At 42.2% G+C, this 19,326-nt stretch overlaps 1 protein-coding gene across 1 annotated transcript in view; it reads left to right on the top strand.

Annotated features, from left to right (window-relative positions):
* Nucleotides 1-19,326, top strand: part of megf10 (multiple EGF-like-domains 10) — a 170,249-nt gene that overhangs the window by 77,777 nt on the left and 73,146 nt on the right. The window contains exon 6 of the mRNA XM_072588707.1: nt 16,316-16,562. Coding sequence (XP_072444808.1) covers nt 16,316-16,562 — 247 coding nt within the window. The remainder of the gene's footprint in view (nt 1-16,315; nt 16,563-19,326) is intronic.

The following is a 19,326-nucleotide window of genomic DNA, read 5'->3' as shown; positions in this document are numbered from 1 at the left end:
ATTTATTTGTCTGAAAATGATGGTAGATTGTTCGATGCAGATGAAGTTAAAAAGGGTATGTCCTGAGAGTTACAATGCGGTGCACTGTAGAAATAAATTCCTTACCAAATTGGATTTTAATCTCTGTGACCATGTGGACTATAAACCACCTGCTTTGCTTTTCAGTGAGTCTCTAAAGTATCGTAATCCTTGGAGTTTAAAAGCATTCACTATTAACAGACAATAACACTTCAGTCAATACATAGAACTTTTGATTTGAAGCAAATAAGATTGAATTATGGAATTCTAACTTGAAGCTTTCAACACAGCCACTGCGAGGAATTAATCAGATTGCTGAAAGTCACCTTTTTGTCAAGATTATTGGTATTTTTCCTATTACATAATTTCATAGAGCTATTTTTGGCATATTTGGCCCATTAAATCTATGCTGGCTCTCTGGAGAGCAATCCAGTCACTTCCATTCCCCTGCTCTATCTCCATAATCCTTTATTTCCTTCAAGTGTCTATCCAATTTCCTTTGGAAATTATTGATAATCTCCGCTTCCATCACTTATATATACAATGGTCCTTTTGAGATTTCAGAATAACTCTTCCTTTTAAAAAACAGCAAAATAGTCATGATAGTTAAAACAATTTTAATTTTAAATCATGTCTGATTGTAACACTGTGCAAGTAGTTATATTTTAAAGGAGTTGAGATGAGGCCCAAATGTTAGTCATGTCTCAGTTTGTCACATGCTCGTGTCTGAGTCAGACTGTTGTAGGCTCCAAACCCAGCCCAGAGCATTGACCATATAATCCAGGGAGTGCTGCACTGTTGGAGCTGCCTGAAGACTTTTTTAGTCACCTCATTCACCGGTAGCATATTTACCCCATAGGTATTTTTGAAATGCTTAAATTATTTTTGCTGTTTAGTATTATCATTTCACACTTTCTGTCTGATTTGCCGAGTTATCTCTGGTGATAAATTAATATGCAAACCAAAACTGTTCACTCTTCAGGCAATAAATGCTGGCCTTACCAATAACATTCACATCCTGTGAATGAATTTATAACCACGCACGTATTTCCAGGGAATGCAAATACATTGCAGATGTAATACTTGAATTTGATTGTGGAAAGAATGAGTAGTCAATGGTTAACTGTCAGTTTAGAACCTTGAACAAATAATGGATGCAAACTCTCTCTGATTTCTTTGGTGTTGTGAACTGTCTTCTTGAGAAAAGAGCATATAATTACAGAACCAGGAGCGTAACATGAAAACAAATATAAAAATACTCTAGGGAATATTTGGTGCTGAAATAAAATGCATCTCGATGTATTGCTATGAATAAACACTGCTTTCAGGAAATTGTTTCTTACATCCAGACTCCATCTGAGTGCAGACCTAGGTATGTGAAATTGCAGTAGTCTGACAGTGATTCCATTTGTGAGCAGCACCTCCATTTTAAAATACTTAATTTTGTTTCCAAATCTCTTCCTGGCTATGCCCTTACACTTCACCTGATTTATTCAAAGTTTGGGAGAAGATTTGTAGCTCGGGTGCTCGTTGTTGTGGTTATGTTCGCCAAGCTGGGAATTTGTCTTGCAAACGTTTCGTCCCCTGTCTAGGTGACATCCTCAGTGCTTGGGAGCCTCCAGTGAAGCGCTTCTGTGCTGTTTCCTCCGGCATTTATAGTGGCCTGTCTCTGCCGCTTCCAGTTGTCAGTTCCAGCTGTCCGCTGTAGTGGCCGGTATATTGGGTCCAGGTTGATGTGTTTGTTGATAGAGTCTGTGGATGAGTGCCATGCCTCTAGGAATTCCCTGGCTGTTCTCTGTTTGGCTTGCCCTATAATGGTAGTGTTGTCCCAGTCGAATTCATGTTGCTTGTCATCTGTGTGTGTGGCTACTAAGGATAGCTGGTCGTGTCGTTTCGTGGCTAGTTGGTGTTCATGGATACGGATCGTTAGCTGTCTTCCTGTTTGTCCCATGTAGTGTTTTGTGCAGTCCTTGCATGGAATCTTGTACACTACATTGGTTTTGCTCATGTTGGGTATCGGGTCCTTTGTTCTGGTGAGTTGTTGTCTGAGAGTGGCTGTTGGTTTGTGTGCTGTTATGAGTCCTAGTGGTCGCAGTAGTCTGGCTGTCAGTTCGGAAATGCTCCTGATGTATGGTAGTGTGGCTAGTCCTTTGGGTTGCGGCATGTCTTCGTTCCGTTGTCTTTCCCTTAGGCTCCATGATATAGTTGAGGTAGCTATGCTGGCAGAAAAGACCAGGAATATTTTCATTTAGTCAGTCCAGGTTTTACCACAATTGGATTCTAACAGGTTTAGCGCCATAGCTAGTTTCAGGGCTGAAGCCAGTTGCACCTCAGCAAAGACACAATTTTATCAATCGATCCTCTCAGAAAGTGTGGTGTTCACAGACAAGAAAAGCTGATGTGTGAACTGGATCACAATGGCATCTTCTGCCATCTGGATTACCTTACAGACTGGCATAGTTCAATGACATAAATATCATACAAACTAGCATACTTCAATTATGTGAATACCAAAGAAGGATAGGACAATTATGGTACGTCTAGATCTAAGATATTGAAATCTCTCCCTGAAGAGATGCCCACATAAGATTTCAATACTAGGGGAGTTGAACATCGACTTCTTCTCCAAACAACCATAAATATTGGTCAGTAGACTTAGCCAAGGAATCTCATGGAGTCATTATGTTCAGAATACCATTCAGAAGATATCGCTCCCGGTTTCTGATTATTCTATCAGTCAAGATCTGTTCTAACAATATATGGACAGAATTACAGAAAATGTATCTGAATAAGTATGCATTGCATATCATGTTGTGGTAATAGGCAACAGCACAGAAAAACATGACTAGAACTTTCACTCACTCATAGATGGCAGTAACTTGCTGTGAGAATAAGAGAGTAGGACAGATTAATTTGTTTGGCTCTGTGTATCCAGGTTACAGAATATGCCTAACCCAGTAAAGCCAAAGATGTAAGCCAAATGCTTACTTCATAAGACAAAGAATACCTACAGCAATGCCTTGGATTCTCCAACGTCTTGGCATTTTACATTCTGAATTTTTCCAACAAATCATCGTAATTGAGAGATCTTCTAAAGAAATATATAGTATATGACCGGAGGATTGTAAACATGGGTTTGAGTCTGTCAAACAAGTGTTATCAGCAGAACGCTGCACTTTGCTGTATTATGGCCTAAGGAAGAAGATAATGCTAGAAGTTGTTGCTGTGCATCATGCAAGATGGTAGACCAATTGCATTTGAATTCAAAAGTCTATTGTAATTGCCGTTCAAGTATCCCAGCAAAGAATGTGAAACACTTCAATATCAGTATTCAGTATCACAGGTTGAAAGTTCAATATCTGCATAAGGCAATTTGTGCAGATTTAGGATGGCAATGCAAGTTGCTATTATGGGATTGGGTGGAGGCTTCAGAGCATGTTGCAAGGGGTGTGGAAACATTTTAGTGATATTTGCTGCATGTAATTACAGGGAGTTTTGATGCTGCTGAATTTAGAATAAGTGCACATAACTTGCTTATCAACTTTAATTCTGAATTTAGCTCTCTACTTTAATCATAGAATCCTTACAGTGAGGAAGTAGGCCATTTGGTCCATTGAATTCACACTGACCCTCTGAAGGCTATTCCACCCAGACCCATATCAACATTGGCTAATCCACCTAGCCTGCATATGTTTGGATGGTGGGAGAAAACCAAAGCATCCAGAAGAAACCCATGCAGACATGGGGAGAATGTGCAAACTCCACACAGGCAGTTGTCCGAGGCTGGAGTCAAACATGGGTCTCTGGCGCCTTGAGGCAGCAGTATTAACCACTGTGTCATTCAGATAAATTAGTCAGGACTCTGAATTACCAGCTCAAAGATAATACCAGTATGCTGCCAACTCTGCTATTTCCAAGAATATTGCTGAAATGAAATGTGAATTCTTTATGTCTTGGCTTGTGTCTGACATTTGTTTGTCTGTAACATTATGATTAAGCAACCGGTTAGCACTGTTAATGTTCTTAGAAATGTTTAGGCTCTCTTGAAGCTCATTTTGTACCAGGAGTTTTGATTGGGTCTGCATCAAGTACCTTAAACATTCACAACCTTGATTGCAGCAACTGCAGTGTATATCATTCATATGATGTGTTCTATCAATCTGCAAAATACTACTAACCAGAATTATGGTAGCAGGTGCATGGGAACACAACTTGCAAGTTATAGAGTCATAGAGGTGTACAGCATGGAAACAGAACCTTCAATCCAACTTGTCCATACTGACGAGATTAAGCTAGTCCCATTTGTCTAAATGACTTCTTTGTATAGTCCTTTTTGCCAGCATTTGGCACATAGCCCTCTAAACCCTTCCTATTCATATAGCATCCAGATGCTTTAAAGGTTGTAATTATACCAGTCTCCACCGCCTCCTCTGGCAGCTCATTCATTACTCACACCACCCTCTAGATGAAAATGTTGTCCTTTTGGTCTCTTTTAAGCTTTTCCTATAGCAGGGAGACCAGAATTGAATGCAGTATTCCAAAAGTGGCCTAACCATTATCCTGTACAGCTGCAACACTGACACTTTTAAGACTTGAAAGTACAACAGTGGTTCTACAGTCATCATCATCACTGGGTCCAAATCCAGGAATTAATTCCCTAACAGCGAGAATAATTTCTTCACATGGCAGAAATTCAAGAAGATTGTCAAGGATAATTGGAGATTGGGAATAAATGCTGGCCTTGCCAGCAACACGGCTTTCCAAAAGTAAATTTTTTTTAAAAGAGCTTGCAATACAGGGAACATGCTGTTTCTTGAAAAATGTGAAACGACTGACAAACAGCATGATGTATGGAACAGGAGGATAAGTAGACCATTCAGCCTCTTGATCCTCTTCCTCCAATTATGCACAATCATGGCTGATTTGTTTGTGTTTCAAATTCCAATTTCCTTTTACCCTCAATAAGTCTTGCCTGACTTAACAAGAATTAATCAATCTCTATATTTAAAGTATTCCTTTTCCCTGCCTCAAATACCTTCTATGATAAAGAGATCAAAAGTTGCACAACTTTCTGCAAGAATTTGCGCTTTTTCATCTCTGTCCTGACCCATAATTTTAAAATACTGGCACCTGGACTGGACTGATCCACAAGAGGAAGCATCCTTTCTGTATCTACCTTATCAAGGCCATTCAGGATCTTCAATCAAATTACACCTCATTGTTCTAAACTTTGGAAAACTCCAGGCAGCTGGCAGCAGCTATAGCTTTCTCCTTGGCTAAGCTCTGCAGAGTGTAAAAGCTGCCAGCCACTTATTTGCTGGCATCTGTCCACCTCATCTTCCTCCCCAGGGTGTTGGTGAAAGTTGAGGACCCTGCAGTTTTCTCACTATCTAACTGCAGTGTGGTTTGATGTGCTTTACAAGAAGAGATAGTTACGGTATCTCACCAGATCTCCAGCCAGCTAACAATATGCCCAGTGCCTCACCCTGATCCTGTAACCTTTAATGCCACTTAACATTAAGAGTAAACCTGGTTAGTAGTGCAAGTAATTATGAAAGTTCCTTCCCTTTCCATTAAGGTCAATTGAAATGTCAGTAACATCAGTGTGTCTGTGTAACAGCTGGTGGTTTGTAACTTGATGATGGTGATGAACTCAAAGGAATTCCTTACAGTTGTTTTTTTCCTCACATTCCCTTGCGGTCAAAAGTTACAATTTCTCTGTGTGAGGCGAACTCTTGATATCGTCCCTATGAATCATTTTGTAGCAATACTGATTCTGCAAAACAAAACCCTGTATTTTTGTTCAATGAGAAAGTTATCAAACCAGTTCTCAGGTGGCCATGGAGTGATACAATATGCAGAAGTTCCATTTGGACCATCATTCCAGCCCTGGCAATTTGAAAAATTTATTCAGTTAATTCCCCTGCTTTTTAACACAATTGAGCCCTTGTAAATATGTAGCCAATATCCGATAAACAGTTACGATTGGGTTTGTACAGGAAGTGCGCTCCAGAGCATTTTGAATTTTTGCAAAGTTGAGAAATCCAGGTATCAGTTTTGAATAGAAGGTATCATAAAGACCTGTTGGACAGAGTGGTCTGTTTCTGTGCTGGCGATAACATGCAACTCATTCCATTCCATCTAGCGCATCATAGCTATCCAACGTACCTTAATGTTCCCTTTTCTCTTGTATGGTTGAAGCCTGGTTTCTTTTTGAAAGTAACAAAGCTGTTTGAGTCGATCCTTTCTTGTCAAGGTTCTATGCTCTCACCAGAGTGAAAGATTTCCTTCCATCTTCCTCATTAGATTTATTAGTAACTATGGGCTGGATTTTATTAAAAGTTGGCCAAAATGTTAATTCTAGCAGACGTGCAAAGAGGGCTTCTCTCTGTCAGCTCTAGCATGCTGTCTCGCCCAGTTTTATCTGGATTACTTTGTTACGAATGCCCATGTCACTGTGGTGCAGCTCTCACCAGCATTCGACGCACTAGCCATCTTCAGGAGTTTTTGAGATCCCCAGCTCCAGCACCATTTTGAACCAGATCAAGTGTCCTCAGTTGCAGTCGTGGAAGAATTGCCTTGGACGAGGCCAACAGAGGGAAAGTCCAGCTGGCTGGAAGAAGGTGCATTACCGTCCCTGCTCTGCAAAGGTAAATGTCGCCATCTTCTCTCTGCTATCTCACATTCACTCTAACCCTGCCACTTCACCCAACTCCCACCAAGGGTCGTGCCTGGCACTCTCAATGTCGCCTGCAGCATCTTGTCTCACTTGCTGTCACCCAATCCGATCCTCTCTGTGCCCTCTGCGCTGCCTACTGATTCACTCAAGACATCTCGGTACCTGCACCAGCAATAATAGCTGTGCCATACATTTTCGCCTCATTCATGCCCTCCCTTTATCTTGTTCCAGATTATTAAAAAATCCCACACTACGGCAGAGTGGGTGGGTTCCTGATGTCCGATTCCTCACCCACTATGTGCAGAGACTCTTTGGTATAAGGGGAGGAGACTGTGACCACTTTTATTGATATTGAGACATAGATCTTCATGTACTGGCAAGTGCTGTGCGCATGTCCTATGACCACCACTGTGAATGTACTCTTAACATGCCTGAACCTCTATCCTACTTCACAACTCCTTCTCCCTTTTCTCTCCTGCAGGTACCTACAGTATTTGCACAGTCTCTGCCATGGAGCAACTGGGCACTGTGATCTTGTCTCCTCTTTCTGCCATGAAGAAGCAGCAGGGTAGCCCTCAGAAGCTGCATCAAAGCTGCCTCCTGTCCCAGCTCAGATACTAAAGACTCGGTTGGTACATGAGCCAGATACTGTCAGGAGTACTATCTGGTGAGCACATCATTGCTACATCTCCATAGCTCTTCATGGAGGAAAGACCCCAGGGCACTGGCACTCAGAAGACTGCCAGAGATAAGGTACCTGCTCAGCCCAAGGCAGGACACAGCACCTTGGTGTTGGCCATTCATAACTTCATCCAAATACACAAGCAAGCATAGGCAGGCTTGCCGGAAGCACTGGGGAAAATAATTCGAAATTTGGAGGAGTAAGTCAACGCTATCTGCACTGTGCTGCCTCAGGCATGTGATCATTCGGCTGCCAACAGGGCAAGGTTGGCATTTGCTATGGAGGGCTAGGTCCAGCATACACAGTGTCTGCCAAGTAGATGCATAGACCTGCATTCCATTTCTCTAGCCGTTAGTGCACAGCACAAAACATGAGACTAACAGAGAGGGCTGAGGAACCTTGATCTCACCCTGGGTGCCCTTTTCTCACAAGAAGTCAAGTGTGGTGCCAATAGGTACACAGCCGGAAGGGGAACACATACAGGCTCTCCAGAAGTCTCTTCTCAAGTGACAATTGATGTGGCCATGCCTTCACCTTTACCCTGCCTGTGGCAGTTCAAGCCATTGAGAATGAACTTGCATCTGAGCAGGAAACTCGCAGCATGGTTAGGCCCTCTGGACATAAATGCTCCCAGGGTCACCCAATGAAAATACCAAAGCCAATGATGCACTATAGTAGCAAAAACAGAAATTGCTGGTGAAACTTAGCAAGTTTGGCAATATCCAATGAAGAGTCAGTGGACTTGAAACATTTACTCTGCCTTCTCCCCACAGATGCTACCAGACCTGGTGAGATTTGGGAGGAAATTATAGTTTCAGATCTCCAGCATCTGTGGTTCTTTTTTTTTAATTTTCAGGCTCTATATAGGACAGATTCTCTCCATCCCAGAAATATTCACTTTATACATCAACAATCTGAGCGAAGGAATTGAAAGTGTTGTTGTTAAGTTTGCAGATGACACGAAGACAGCTATACGGACAGGTAGTGTTGAGGAAGTAGGGAGGCTGCAGAAGGATTTGGACAGGTTAGGAGAGTGGGCAAAGAAGAGGCAGATTAGATTAGATTACCTACAATGTGGAAACAGGCACCTCAGCCCAACAAGTCCACATCAACCCTCCGAAGAGCAACCCACCCACACCTTGTTCCCTCTGACTAACGCACCTAACCTATGGGCAATTTAGCATGGCCAATTCACCTGACCTGCACATCTTTGGACTGTGGAAGGAAACCAGAGCACCCAGAGGAAACTCATAAATGTGCAAACTCCACACAGACTGTCACCCAAGGCTGGAATCGAACCTGGGACCCTGGTGCTGTGAGGCAGCAGTGCTAACCACTGAGCCACCGTGCCACCCCTGGAATACAATTTGAAGAATGTGCAAGGTTACGCACTTTGGAAGGAAGAATAGGGCCATAGACTATTTTCTAAATGGGTGGAGGCTTCAGTAATCTAAAGCACAAAGGATCTTGGGAATCTTCATTCATGATTCTCTTAATTAGATTAGATTAGATTACTTACAGTGTGGAAACAGGCCCTTCGACCCAACAAGTCCACACCGCCCCGCCGAAGCGCAACCCACCCATACCCCTACATCTACCCCTTACCTAACACTACGGGCAATTTAGCATGGCCAATTCACCTGACCTGCACATCTTTGGAGTGTGGGAGGAAACCGGAGCACCCGGAGGAAACTCACGCAGACACGGGGAGAATGTGCAAACTCCATACAGAGAGTCACCTGAGGCGGGAATTGAACCCGGGTCTCTGGCGCTGTGAGGCAGCAATGCTAACCACTGTGCCACCGTGCCGCCCATGCAGGTTTAATTAGCAGTTAGGAAGACAAATGCTATGTTAGCATTCATTTCAAGAGAGCTAGAATACAACGACAGAGATGTACTGCTGAGGCTGTGTACACTTTGTTATTCACTTATAGGATATAGGCTTTTGTTAGACTGCTTTTGGAATATTATGAGCCGTTTTGGGTTCCCTTTCTAAGGAAGGATGGGCTGACCTTGGAGATGGTCCAGAGGAGATTTAAAAGAATCATCTTGGGAATAAAGGGCATTTCATTTGTGAAGCAGTCTGTATTTGATGACGTTGAGAAGGATGAGGAAGATCTCATTGAAATGTATAGAATGCTGAGAGGCTCAGATACAGTGAACATAGAGAAGATACTTCCACGAGTAGGAGGGACTGGAACCCGAGGACACAGACTCCGAGTGAAGGGACGACCCTTGAGAATTGAGGTGAGGAGGAATTTCTTCAGCCAGAGGCTGGTTAATCTGTGGAACTTATTGCCTCAGAGAGCTGTGGAGGCCAAGTCATTAAGTGTATTTAAGACCAAAATAGGTTCTTGATTGGTAAGGGGATAAAGGGTTATGGTAGAAGGCAGAGGAATGGGGTTGAGAAATGTATCAGCCATGATTGAATGCCAAGGCAGACTAATTGGGCTAAATGGACTCACTCTGCTCCTGTATCTTATGGTCTCATCCAGCAGCTTGAATACATTTCTTAATCAGTAAGACCATCAGTACAATATTAAATACAAATTTTCACTGCAGCCCAGGAAATCCACTCAAATTGTGACAGTAGACAAGTCTTTGCATTTTGGAACAGGCAGAAAAATGAGAGGTATATCTAGCTCAGCTCCACCACTGCCATGACTCCCCATTTGCGAACAATTAAAGGAAGTTCAATGTATCATCCTTTGCACAAATAATCTTGCCCTCATCATTGCACAATAACTTTCCACACTTATATATCTGCAGCATGCAATGCCACTCCAAAATGAAAAAATATTTACACTAAGGTGTCAAGAATGCACATTTCCAGAAATGAAACCCAGGGATAGATAAATGCATAATCATATCACACCATGCAGCTGATAGGCATTAAAGAATGATTTAATAGTATCAAGCTATGTGTAATGAATGAATGATGGGCTGAAGTATCATACTCTATATTCAATGGGACTTCTTTTTTCAGGAGACTCATAGATCATAGAATCCCTACTGTGAGGACATAGGCCATTGGACCCATGAAGTCCACACCGACCCTCCAAAGAGTATCCCACCCAAACCCACCTCCTACCCTACAACCCTGGATTTCCCATGGCTAATCCACCTGAACTACACATCTCTGGACATGATGAGCAATTTATCATGGTCAATCCACCCATCTTTGGACTGTGGGAGGAAACTGGAGCAAACACATGCAGATACGGGGAGAATGTGCAAACTACACATGGACTGTCACCTGTTGGTGGAAACAAACCTGGGTCCCCTGGCACTGTGAGGCAGCAGTGCCAATCACTGAGTCTCCACGCCACCCCAACTCAAGGCACCATTAAAAATACATGCATTTCCCAAACCTTTGCTGAAGGATCCTTAAAATATTAACTTGAAATATCCACCAGGTCAGAATTTTTATTTTGCATTTCTTCATAGATTGAATTAATATTTAAGATTAACATAGCTCCTGTTTAGATCATCTGTTACAATATATTGTCAATGAACAAAATTTAAAGCAATATCATCCCCCAGGCAGAATTGAGTTAGAATTACCCATAGTGACCGTTGTCAAACTGTTAAAATCCTGTTCTGATGAAGAGTTACCAAACCTCTGCTTTATACAATACAATACAGCACAGGAACAGACTCTTTGCCCCACCAAGCTTGCGTTGGTTCATAGTTATTATTTAGACCCACTCCTTATTGTCCATGTGTGGTTTCTATCCCTTTATTCACCTCCTGTTCAGGTGTCTATCACAATATGCTTTAAACTGTGCTAATGTGTCTGCTTGCACTCCAGGCACCCACCAGTCTCTATGTGAAACATTTTCTCTAAAGCTTTCCTCCTCTCACCTTGAACCTGTGCCCTCTTGTACTTGGCCTTTCTACCTTGTGGAAAAAAAACCTCTGACTGTCCACCCTATCTATGCCTCTCATAATTTTGTAGACCTCTATCAGGTCAACCCTCAGCCTCCATCTTTCCAGTGGAAACAATCCAAGTTTATCTAACCTCTCCTCATTAGTAAAACCGTCCAGACCAAATGACATCTGGTTGTCTGCTTCCTCTCCAAAGCATCCACGTCCTTCTGGCAGTGTGGCCACCAGAACTGCATGCAATATTCCAAATGTGGCCTAACTAAAACTCTGTACAGCTGTAACATAATCTGCCATCTTTTATACTCGATGTCCTGGCCAATGAAGGCAAGCATGCTGTATGCCTTCTTGGCCACCTGTGTTGCTACTTTCAGGAATCTGTGGACCTGTATACCCAGATCCCTCTGTATGTCAATGCTCTGACAGGTTCTACCACTTATTGTATAATTCGTATGTGAATTTGGTCTCCCAATGCATCGCCTCTTATTTGTCCATATTAAACGCCATCTGCCATTTCTCTGCCCAAATCTGCAATCTACATATTTCCTACTGCATCTTTTGACAATCCTCCTCCTTATCTGCAACTCCACCAGTTTTGCAAACACTTGCAAACCTAATAATCCAACCAGCTTTGTTTTGGTCCAGATCATTTATATATATTATGAACAAGAAAGGTCCCAGCACTGATCCCTGCAGAGCACCACTAGTTACTGAACTCTGTTCTGAAAAGCACCCTTCCACTGCTACTCTCTGTCTTCTGTGACCAAGCCAGTTTTGTATCCATCTAGCCAGCTCCACCTAGGTGTCATGAGACTCCACCTTCTGTAATAGCCTGCCATTGGATACCTTATCAAATGCATTACTAATTTCCATGTCGGCAACATTCACTGCCTTTCCCTCATCAAGCATTCTTGTCTCCTTCCCAACATACTCATTCAAGTTGGTGAGACATGACCTTCCCCTATCTTCCCACAGATGTTGCCAGACCTGCTGAGTTTTTCCAGCAGTTTCTGTTTCTGAATTTAAAAGTCTTCTTCAAACATCACAACTTGGACATAGATCACCTTTTCCATCATTGTCACTGGATCTCAGTCTTGGAACTTGCTAACAAATAGGATGAGTGTTTCTGAATATAGAATGAGATGATATAATTTTCTGAGCAACTCTTAAGTTAATCCTCCATTACACCTGAGTTCCAATAATATTAAAGCAACCAGGAAATACTTTACATCTTTGGCTGGGTCAGATATTCGAGGTAAAAACAATGACTGCAGATGCTGGAAACCAGATTCTGGATTAGTGGTGCTGGAAGAGCACAGCAGTTCAGGCAGCATCCAAGGAGCTTCGAAATTGACGTTTCGGGCAAAGGCCTCCTGATGAAGGGCTTTTGCCCGAAACGTCGATTTCGAAGCTCCTTGGATGCTGCCTGAACTGCTGGGTCTGATATTCGTTTGCCTGGAACATGTTTTTAAATGAATAAATTTAAAGAGGAGCTAGACAGATTTTTGATTAGTAGTGGGATGCAAGGTTATGGAGAATGGGCAGGAAAGTGAAATTGAGGCCAAGGTGAGATCAGTGGTGTTCACATTAAATGGTGTTGCAGGCTCAAGTGGTTGAATTGCTTTTTTCTGCTCCTGGTTCTTGTGTTCTTATGTTCTTTAATCAATCAATTGACACTGCAGGTTGCACCAAGAAATTAAACAGTTACCGAAAATATCTTCAACTATGCTTTTGGCCTGTATTATGCCAGGTTTTTGATCAGCAACCTCTCCACCACCTTAAATATCACTCCCCCCATTGCCAATGCACAGTGGCTACAAGCCTCACTGTAGCATCTTATCAAACTTCCTTCATTAGTCCCTCCAAATCTCCCAACTCTACCATCTAGAAGGACAAGTGTAAATGATAAACAGGAACACCACCACCATCAAGTTCCCCTCTAAGTCACTCACCATCCTGACTTGGCAATAGGATACTGTTCCTTCACTGTCACTGAGTCAAACTCTTGTCACTTCCTCTTAACAGCATTGTGGATGCATCTGTACCACATGAACTGCAGTCCTTCAAAATGACAAGTCACCATCACCTTCTCCAGGGAAATTTAGGGAAGAAAAATAACCACTGGCCTTGCTAGAGAGATCAACAGTCTGAGAATAGGGTAATATGTAGTTGAGGTATTCTTTAATTAAACTGGGGGTTCAAAATAATATGCAGCCTGATACCAGGATTAATCGGGGGAGAGGAGGAGAAAGTGAGGACTGCAGATGCTGGGGATCAGTGCTTAAAAATGTGTTGCTGGAAAAGTGCAGCAGGTCAGGCAGCATCAAAGGAGAAGAAGATTCGACGTTTCGGGCATAAGCCCTTCTTCAGATTCTTCTTCTCCTTTGATGCTGCCTGACCTGCTGCGCTTTTCCAGTAACACATTTTTAATCTGGGGAAAGTTAAATCAAATAGTGATAATGAACATGAAATTTAAAATGTGAGTCTCCACCCTTGCATGTATCATCTTTTATAATAGTTCAACATTCCCTCTACCTGACCCATTGCCAGGTCACAATGTTGAGCTTCTGTCAATTGCCCCACTGCCTTGGGTTCGGGGGGTTGTGGATGGAGAGGTCGTTGGTATTTTGAGAGTCCATTCAACATTTCCACCCAGATTCCTGGGAGCACAAGGTATCTTCAGTCACATAATACCAGAGTTAATCATCGGAAACAGTGACATGAAGCCACAGTTTGGTTTTGCTACTGCAGTGATTTGAATTAGTCTGGGTATGTACTATTGCGTTTGCAAGAATGGGATGTGACATGGAATGTGTTGTGTGTATCTTCAGTGCAATTTACGGATTGTGCACACGAGCACAAATTCCTGGCCCTTGTTTCATGTCGTTGGTTTGGCCTATGCTTTCTATTTTAAATACATACCATTTGTGTCTGCAGGAGAGAAGCAAGAGGCTATCAGTGGAAAGCACCCCAGGGAATGCCTCCATAGAATATCTAGCTTTATTTGGATTGCATCCAGACTGCAGTCAAATAAAATACCCAGGAAAACGTAGATTGCATCTCGAGAAGTTTCATCTATGCAGTTAATAAGCTCTCATGCTGTGAGAAATGTTTACTCTGAGGGCAATCCAATGCTTTTTAATCAATTGGATTAAAGAAAGGCTCGTTTCTTCTCTGTCCCAATTTATTCACCCTTAGGCGCAGTTTCACTCAGACAGTGGAAGTTAGTCATGAGGATCAAAATGCCCACAAGTAAATTTTAGTAAATTGAAAAATACTTATCGCACAAGTCTTTTGCCCTACGTGATCCTCAGTGCAGGTCAACAAGATTGTGATTGTGGTTTTTGATTGTGTTTCACATTTGGCTGTCAATTCAGTTGAAGCAGACACTTTGGAACTTGACTGCATGTAATGAAATGCAGGGGCAGAGCCAACATCTGGCAGTTGGCAAGTTTTGCCTTTCTATTATTATCTTGTTATTCTATTGCCCTGCTGAAGTTGTTATAGATTGGTGACTGGTTTAATTACATTTTATTTATGGAATACTAAGTGAATGTGAAAAAATGATTCAGATACAAACTGGAAACAAAATGCAACGTGCCAATCAAAGACATGTTTGCTTGTACGTGCGACAAAGCTTCATTAAATTGGTTTTTGCACTGAGTAGCGTATGCTAGGAGGGGACATTGAGTAGACTGGACCTATAATTCCTGATGTTTAAAATAATGAAATGTGTAAAATTATTAAGGACTTGACAAGTTAGACGCTGAAAAAATGTTTTCCTTGGCTGGAGAATCTAAAATATGGGATCACAACAAGGGATCACCTTTAAAGATTGAGATAAGGAAGATGTTTCCATCCAGAGGGATGTGAATCTTTGGAAGATTTTGACCCACAGGGCTGATCAGTACATTCAATAGATATTTTGGTTTTAAGTGAATTAAGAAATAGGGCAGAAGGACCGAGTTGAGATAGAGGCTCAGTTGTGATCTTGCTGAATGAAGTATGTTCAAAGAGCCAAATAGCCTACTCTTGCTCCTATTTCTTATGTTCTGCTGTACAATGGAGTGATCAAGTACAGGGGATGAAGAGCTATAGTGAGTGAATCTCCAGAACTTGCTGAACATACTGTTCTGCACTTATTACTTTATACAAATGGCATCCCACCCTCGCTCCCCTTGTTATTTTTAATAGGTTGCTGGATTTACATTTTAATTATTTTAACTCACTTGTCGAAAGTTATAGCTGGAGATCAAAATCTTAAGTACCTTTTTAATGGCATGATAATTGCTAATTTAATGGCAGTCAACCTCTCTGAACTAGGAAGAGAACAATTCGAAATGTTCATTCTTACATCAACGCAGTCAATGATTTGAGATTTAAATGATTTCAAATTCCAGTAATTACAATTTTTTCTTACATTTCTTTCTATCTTTGTATTTCTCCTTCAATACAATCTTTCTTTTATATTTCTTTCACCATACCTGATTTGACTCTAATTCACCTGGTTTCCTTGTCCATCGTTCATCTGTTTATTTCTCAATGCTTAAATTTAATTGGTGAAGAGGATAGGTTCTTTGTACCATCTACAAGATGCATTGCCATAACTTGCAAAGCCTCCTCCAACAATCTAATCTAGGTTCATACCATCCAGAAGGACAAAAGCAGCTGGTATGTGGGAATGTTATCTCCTTCAATTTCCTTCCAGGTTACGTCACTGTTGCTGGAACGTCTTTCCTAACATCATTGTCGGTGTGCACGTAAAAAGGACTGTATTGGTTCAAGAAGGCAGCTTACCGTCATCTTATCAAGGGCAGTTGGTAGAGGCAATAAGTGCTGGTGTTGCCAATAATGTCCACAAGCAATGAAATGATACAAAAAAATGAGTTGGTAATGATGAATACACCAAGTCTTAATTTTACATGCCATATTTGGGATAACTTGTTGATTATATGTTTAGCAATTCTACATAGATTCTGCATTAAGATTTTAATTTGAAGATGACTGTGACCTTACTTGACAGAGAACTCTCTTTTTTATCTCTATTTCAGCATGTGACAGTAACCATTGGGGCCCACACTGTAACAACCGCTGTCAGTGTAAGAATGGAGCTCTGTGTAATCCCATCACTGGAGCCTGCTTCTGCACACCTGGATACCAAGGTTGGCGATGTGAAGAGATCTGCAGTGTTGGAACGTATGGGAATGGATGTCATTTAAAGTGCCAGTGTCAAAATGGGGCAACGTGTGATCACGTGACTGGCGAATGTAAATGCCCACCAGGATACACTGGCGCATTGTAAGTACAGACTCCATCAGATGGTAGTTTATTTTCAGGAAGATAGTATCTTCATATTAGATTAGTATTAATAGAAAATGTTGTGGGTCCAATTGAGGCTCCACATTGTCTATTTGATTTTTTAAAAAATGTCTGCTTTCTTTGGTGATAGAATCAATGTTGCATGGGATTCCCAATACTTTGATACAACATTATGTTTACTCATGGATTTGTGTTTAACCACAGAATCTCATGATTTTTACAGCACAGAAGGAAGCCATTTGACACACTTAACGTCTATATGAGTGTCCAAGTGTGCAGTTCACTGAGTGGTATTTTCTGATCTTTTCCCATAATACTGCACATTCCTCTTTTCAAATAGCAACGTAATTCTCTTTTGAATGTCTTGATTGAATCTGCCTTTACCATGCTGTTAGGCTGTGCACTACAAAGCTTAACTATTGACCGTGTGAAAAATTTCTGATCCTTACCTGAGTGGGCACACTTTGGTGCAAGTTCATACAGAGTGCTGGGAGTTTGGTGAATAAGGGGACTTTTAGTCACTTTCCATCTTTGTTTGTATTTCACATTGAATCTGTAACTGAAATTTACTGTTCAACATGAGTTGGATGTCATGTTACACTTCGACAGGACATTGGTGAGGCTACCTTTGGAGTACTACATACAGTTCTGGTCACCCTGCTCGGGGAAGGGTTTAATTAAATTGGAGTGAGTTCAGAAAAGATTTACAAAGACATTGCCAGGAATGGAGGGTTTGAGCTATAAGGAGAGACTGGGATATTTTTCATTGGAATATAGGAGATTGAGGGGTGACCTTATTGATGTTTATAAAATGATGAGGGGCATAGATAAGGTGAGTAGCCAAGATCTTTCCCCTAGGATAGGGGAGTTCAGAACTGGAGGTTTTTTTAAGGTGAGAGGAGAAAGGTTTAAAAGGGACCGGGGGGCAATGTTTTCACACAGAGGGTGGTTCATATATGCAATGAACTGTCAGAAAAAGTGGTAGATCCAGGTACAGTTACAATATTTAAAAGATATTTGGACAGGTCATGAATAGGAAAGGTTCAGAGGATATTGACCAAATGCAGGCAGATGGGACTAGTTTAGTTTGGGAATCTTGGTCGGCATGAACGAGTTGGACCAAAGGGATTGTTTCTGTGCTGTATGACTGAATTATTCTATCAGTGTATAGGGCCAAATTAATGTATTATGCACATAATGTAATGAAATCTTCCAGTTATATCATTTTCTCACATTGTTCTCGGCATACTATAACATTCAGAGTGCATTATAGGGAAGCATCTCATTGGAGGTGGCAGAAATGGCAGCTGATGCTTCTCTAGATGTGGATGCTGGTGGGATGGTAAGTAAGGACAAGGGGAACCCTAACGCTGTTGCAGGAGGGAAGAGACGGGGTGAGGGCAGAAGTGCAGAAGATGGTTTGGACCCAGCTGAGGGCCCTGTCAACAACAATGCTGGGAAATCTTCAGTTGAGAAAGAAGATAGACATTTCAGAGGCTCGCTTTTCCAAGTTGGCATCATCAGAACAAATGTGATGGAGATGGAGGAACTGAGAAACTGGAATGGAGTCTTTACAGGAAGCAGAATGTGAGGATGTACAGTCCAGATAGCTGTGGGAGTCAGTGGGTTTATAGTGGATATTAGTATCCAGTCTAGCCCCAGAAATGGAAACAAAGATGTCAAGGAAAAGAAGGGAGGAGTCAGAGATGGACCAGCTGAAGGTGAGAGCGGGTGGAAATTGGAAGCAAAATCGATAAACGTTTTCAATTCTGGATGAGAGAGGAAGGCAGCACCGATGATATTAATATATTGGAGAAAAAGTTGTGGGTGGGGCCAGAATAGGACTGGAACTAGGAATAGTCCAAGTACCCTACGAAAAGACAAGCATAACTGGGGGGGCATGTGAGTACCCATGACCACCCCTCTGACCTGAAGAAAATGAGAGGAGTTGAAAGAGAGGTTGTTGAGGGGGAGCATAAGCTCGGCCAAGTGGAGGAGGGTGGTAAGGTGTGGGGACGGTTCAGGCCTTTGCTCAATGAAGAAGCAGAGAGCCCTGAGACCATCCTGGTGGGGGATGGGCGTGTAAACGGATTGCACGCCCATGGGAAAGACAATGTGGGTGAAGCCTGCAAAACTGGAAATTCCAAAACTGGGGTAAAACATCAGTGGAATTGTGGATGTAGTGCGCAGGGACAGGACCTGGGGAGAAAAGACTTAGTCAGAGTAGGGAGAGATGAGTTCTGTGGGGCAGGAGCAGGCTGAAACAATGGGTCTGCCTGGGCAGTCCTGGTTGTGAATTTTGGGAAGGAGGTAGAAATGAGCTGTGAGGGGCTGGGGGACTATCAGCTTGGAGGCATTGGGGGGGAGACCACCAGATGAAGTGGAGTCAGTGACTGTAATTGATACATTGGCCTGATGTGCCATGGTATCTGAGAGTTGGCGCTCAGCCTCTGCAATGGAGAGATCAGTACACCAGACTACAACAGCACTACCCTTATCAGCAGGCTTAATAACAACGTCAGGGTTGAATCTGAGAACATGGAGTGCAGTCAGTTACTGGGAGGATAGGTTTGAATGGGTTGGGAGCTGGGCAGAGAAATTGAGGTGTTCAATGTCATGTCAACAGTTCTCAAAGAACAGATCAAGTACACATAAAAGGCCAGAGGGAGGAGTCCAGGTGGAGGGACACTGTTGAAGCTGGGCGAAGGATCTGTGAGGTGGGGAGAGGAATCTTGTCCAAAGA

This window comes from Chiloscyllium punctatum, chromosome 2 (genome assembly GCF_047496795.1).
Source record: "Chiloscyllium punctatum isolate Juve2018m chromosome 2, sChiPun1.3, whole genome shotgun sequence".
Classification (NCBI taxonomy): Eukaryota; Metazoa; Chordata; class Chondrichthyes; order Orectolobiformes; family Hemiscylliidae; genus Chiloscyllium; species Chiloscyllium punctatum.
Note: the sequence above shows the minus strand (reverse complement) of the source record. Positions and strands in the feature narration are given on the sequence as shown.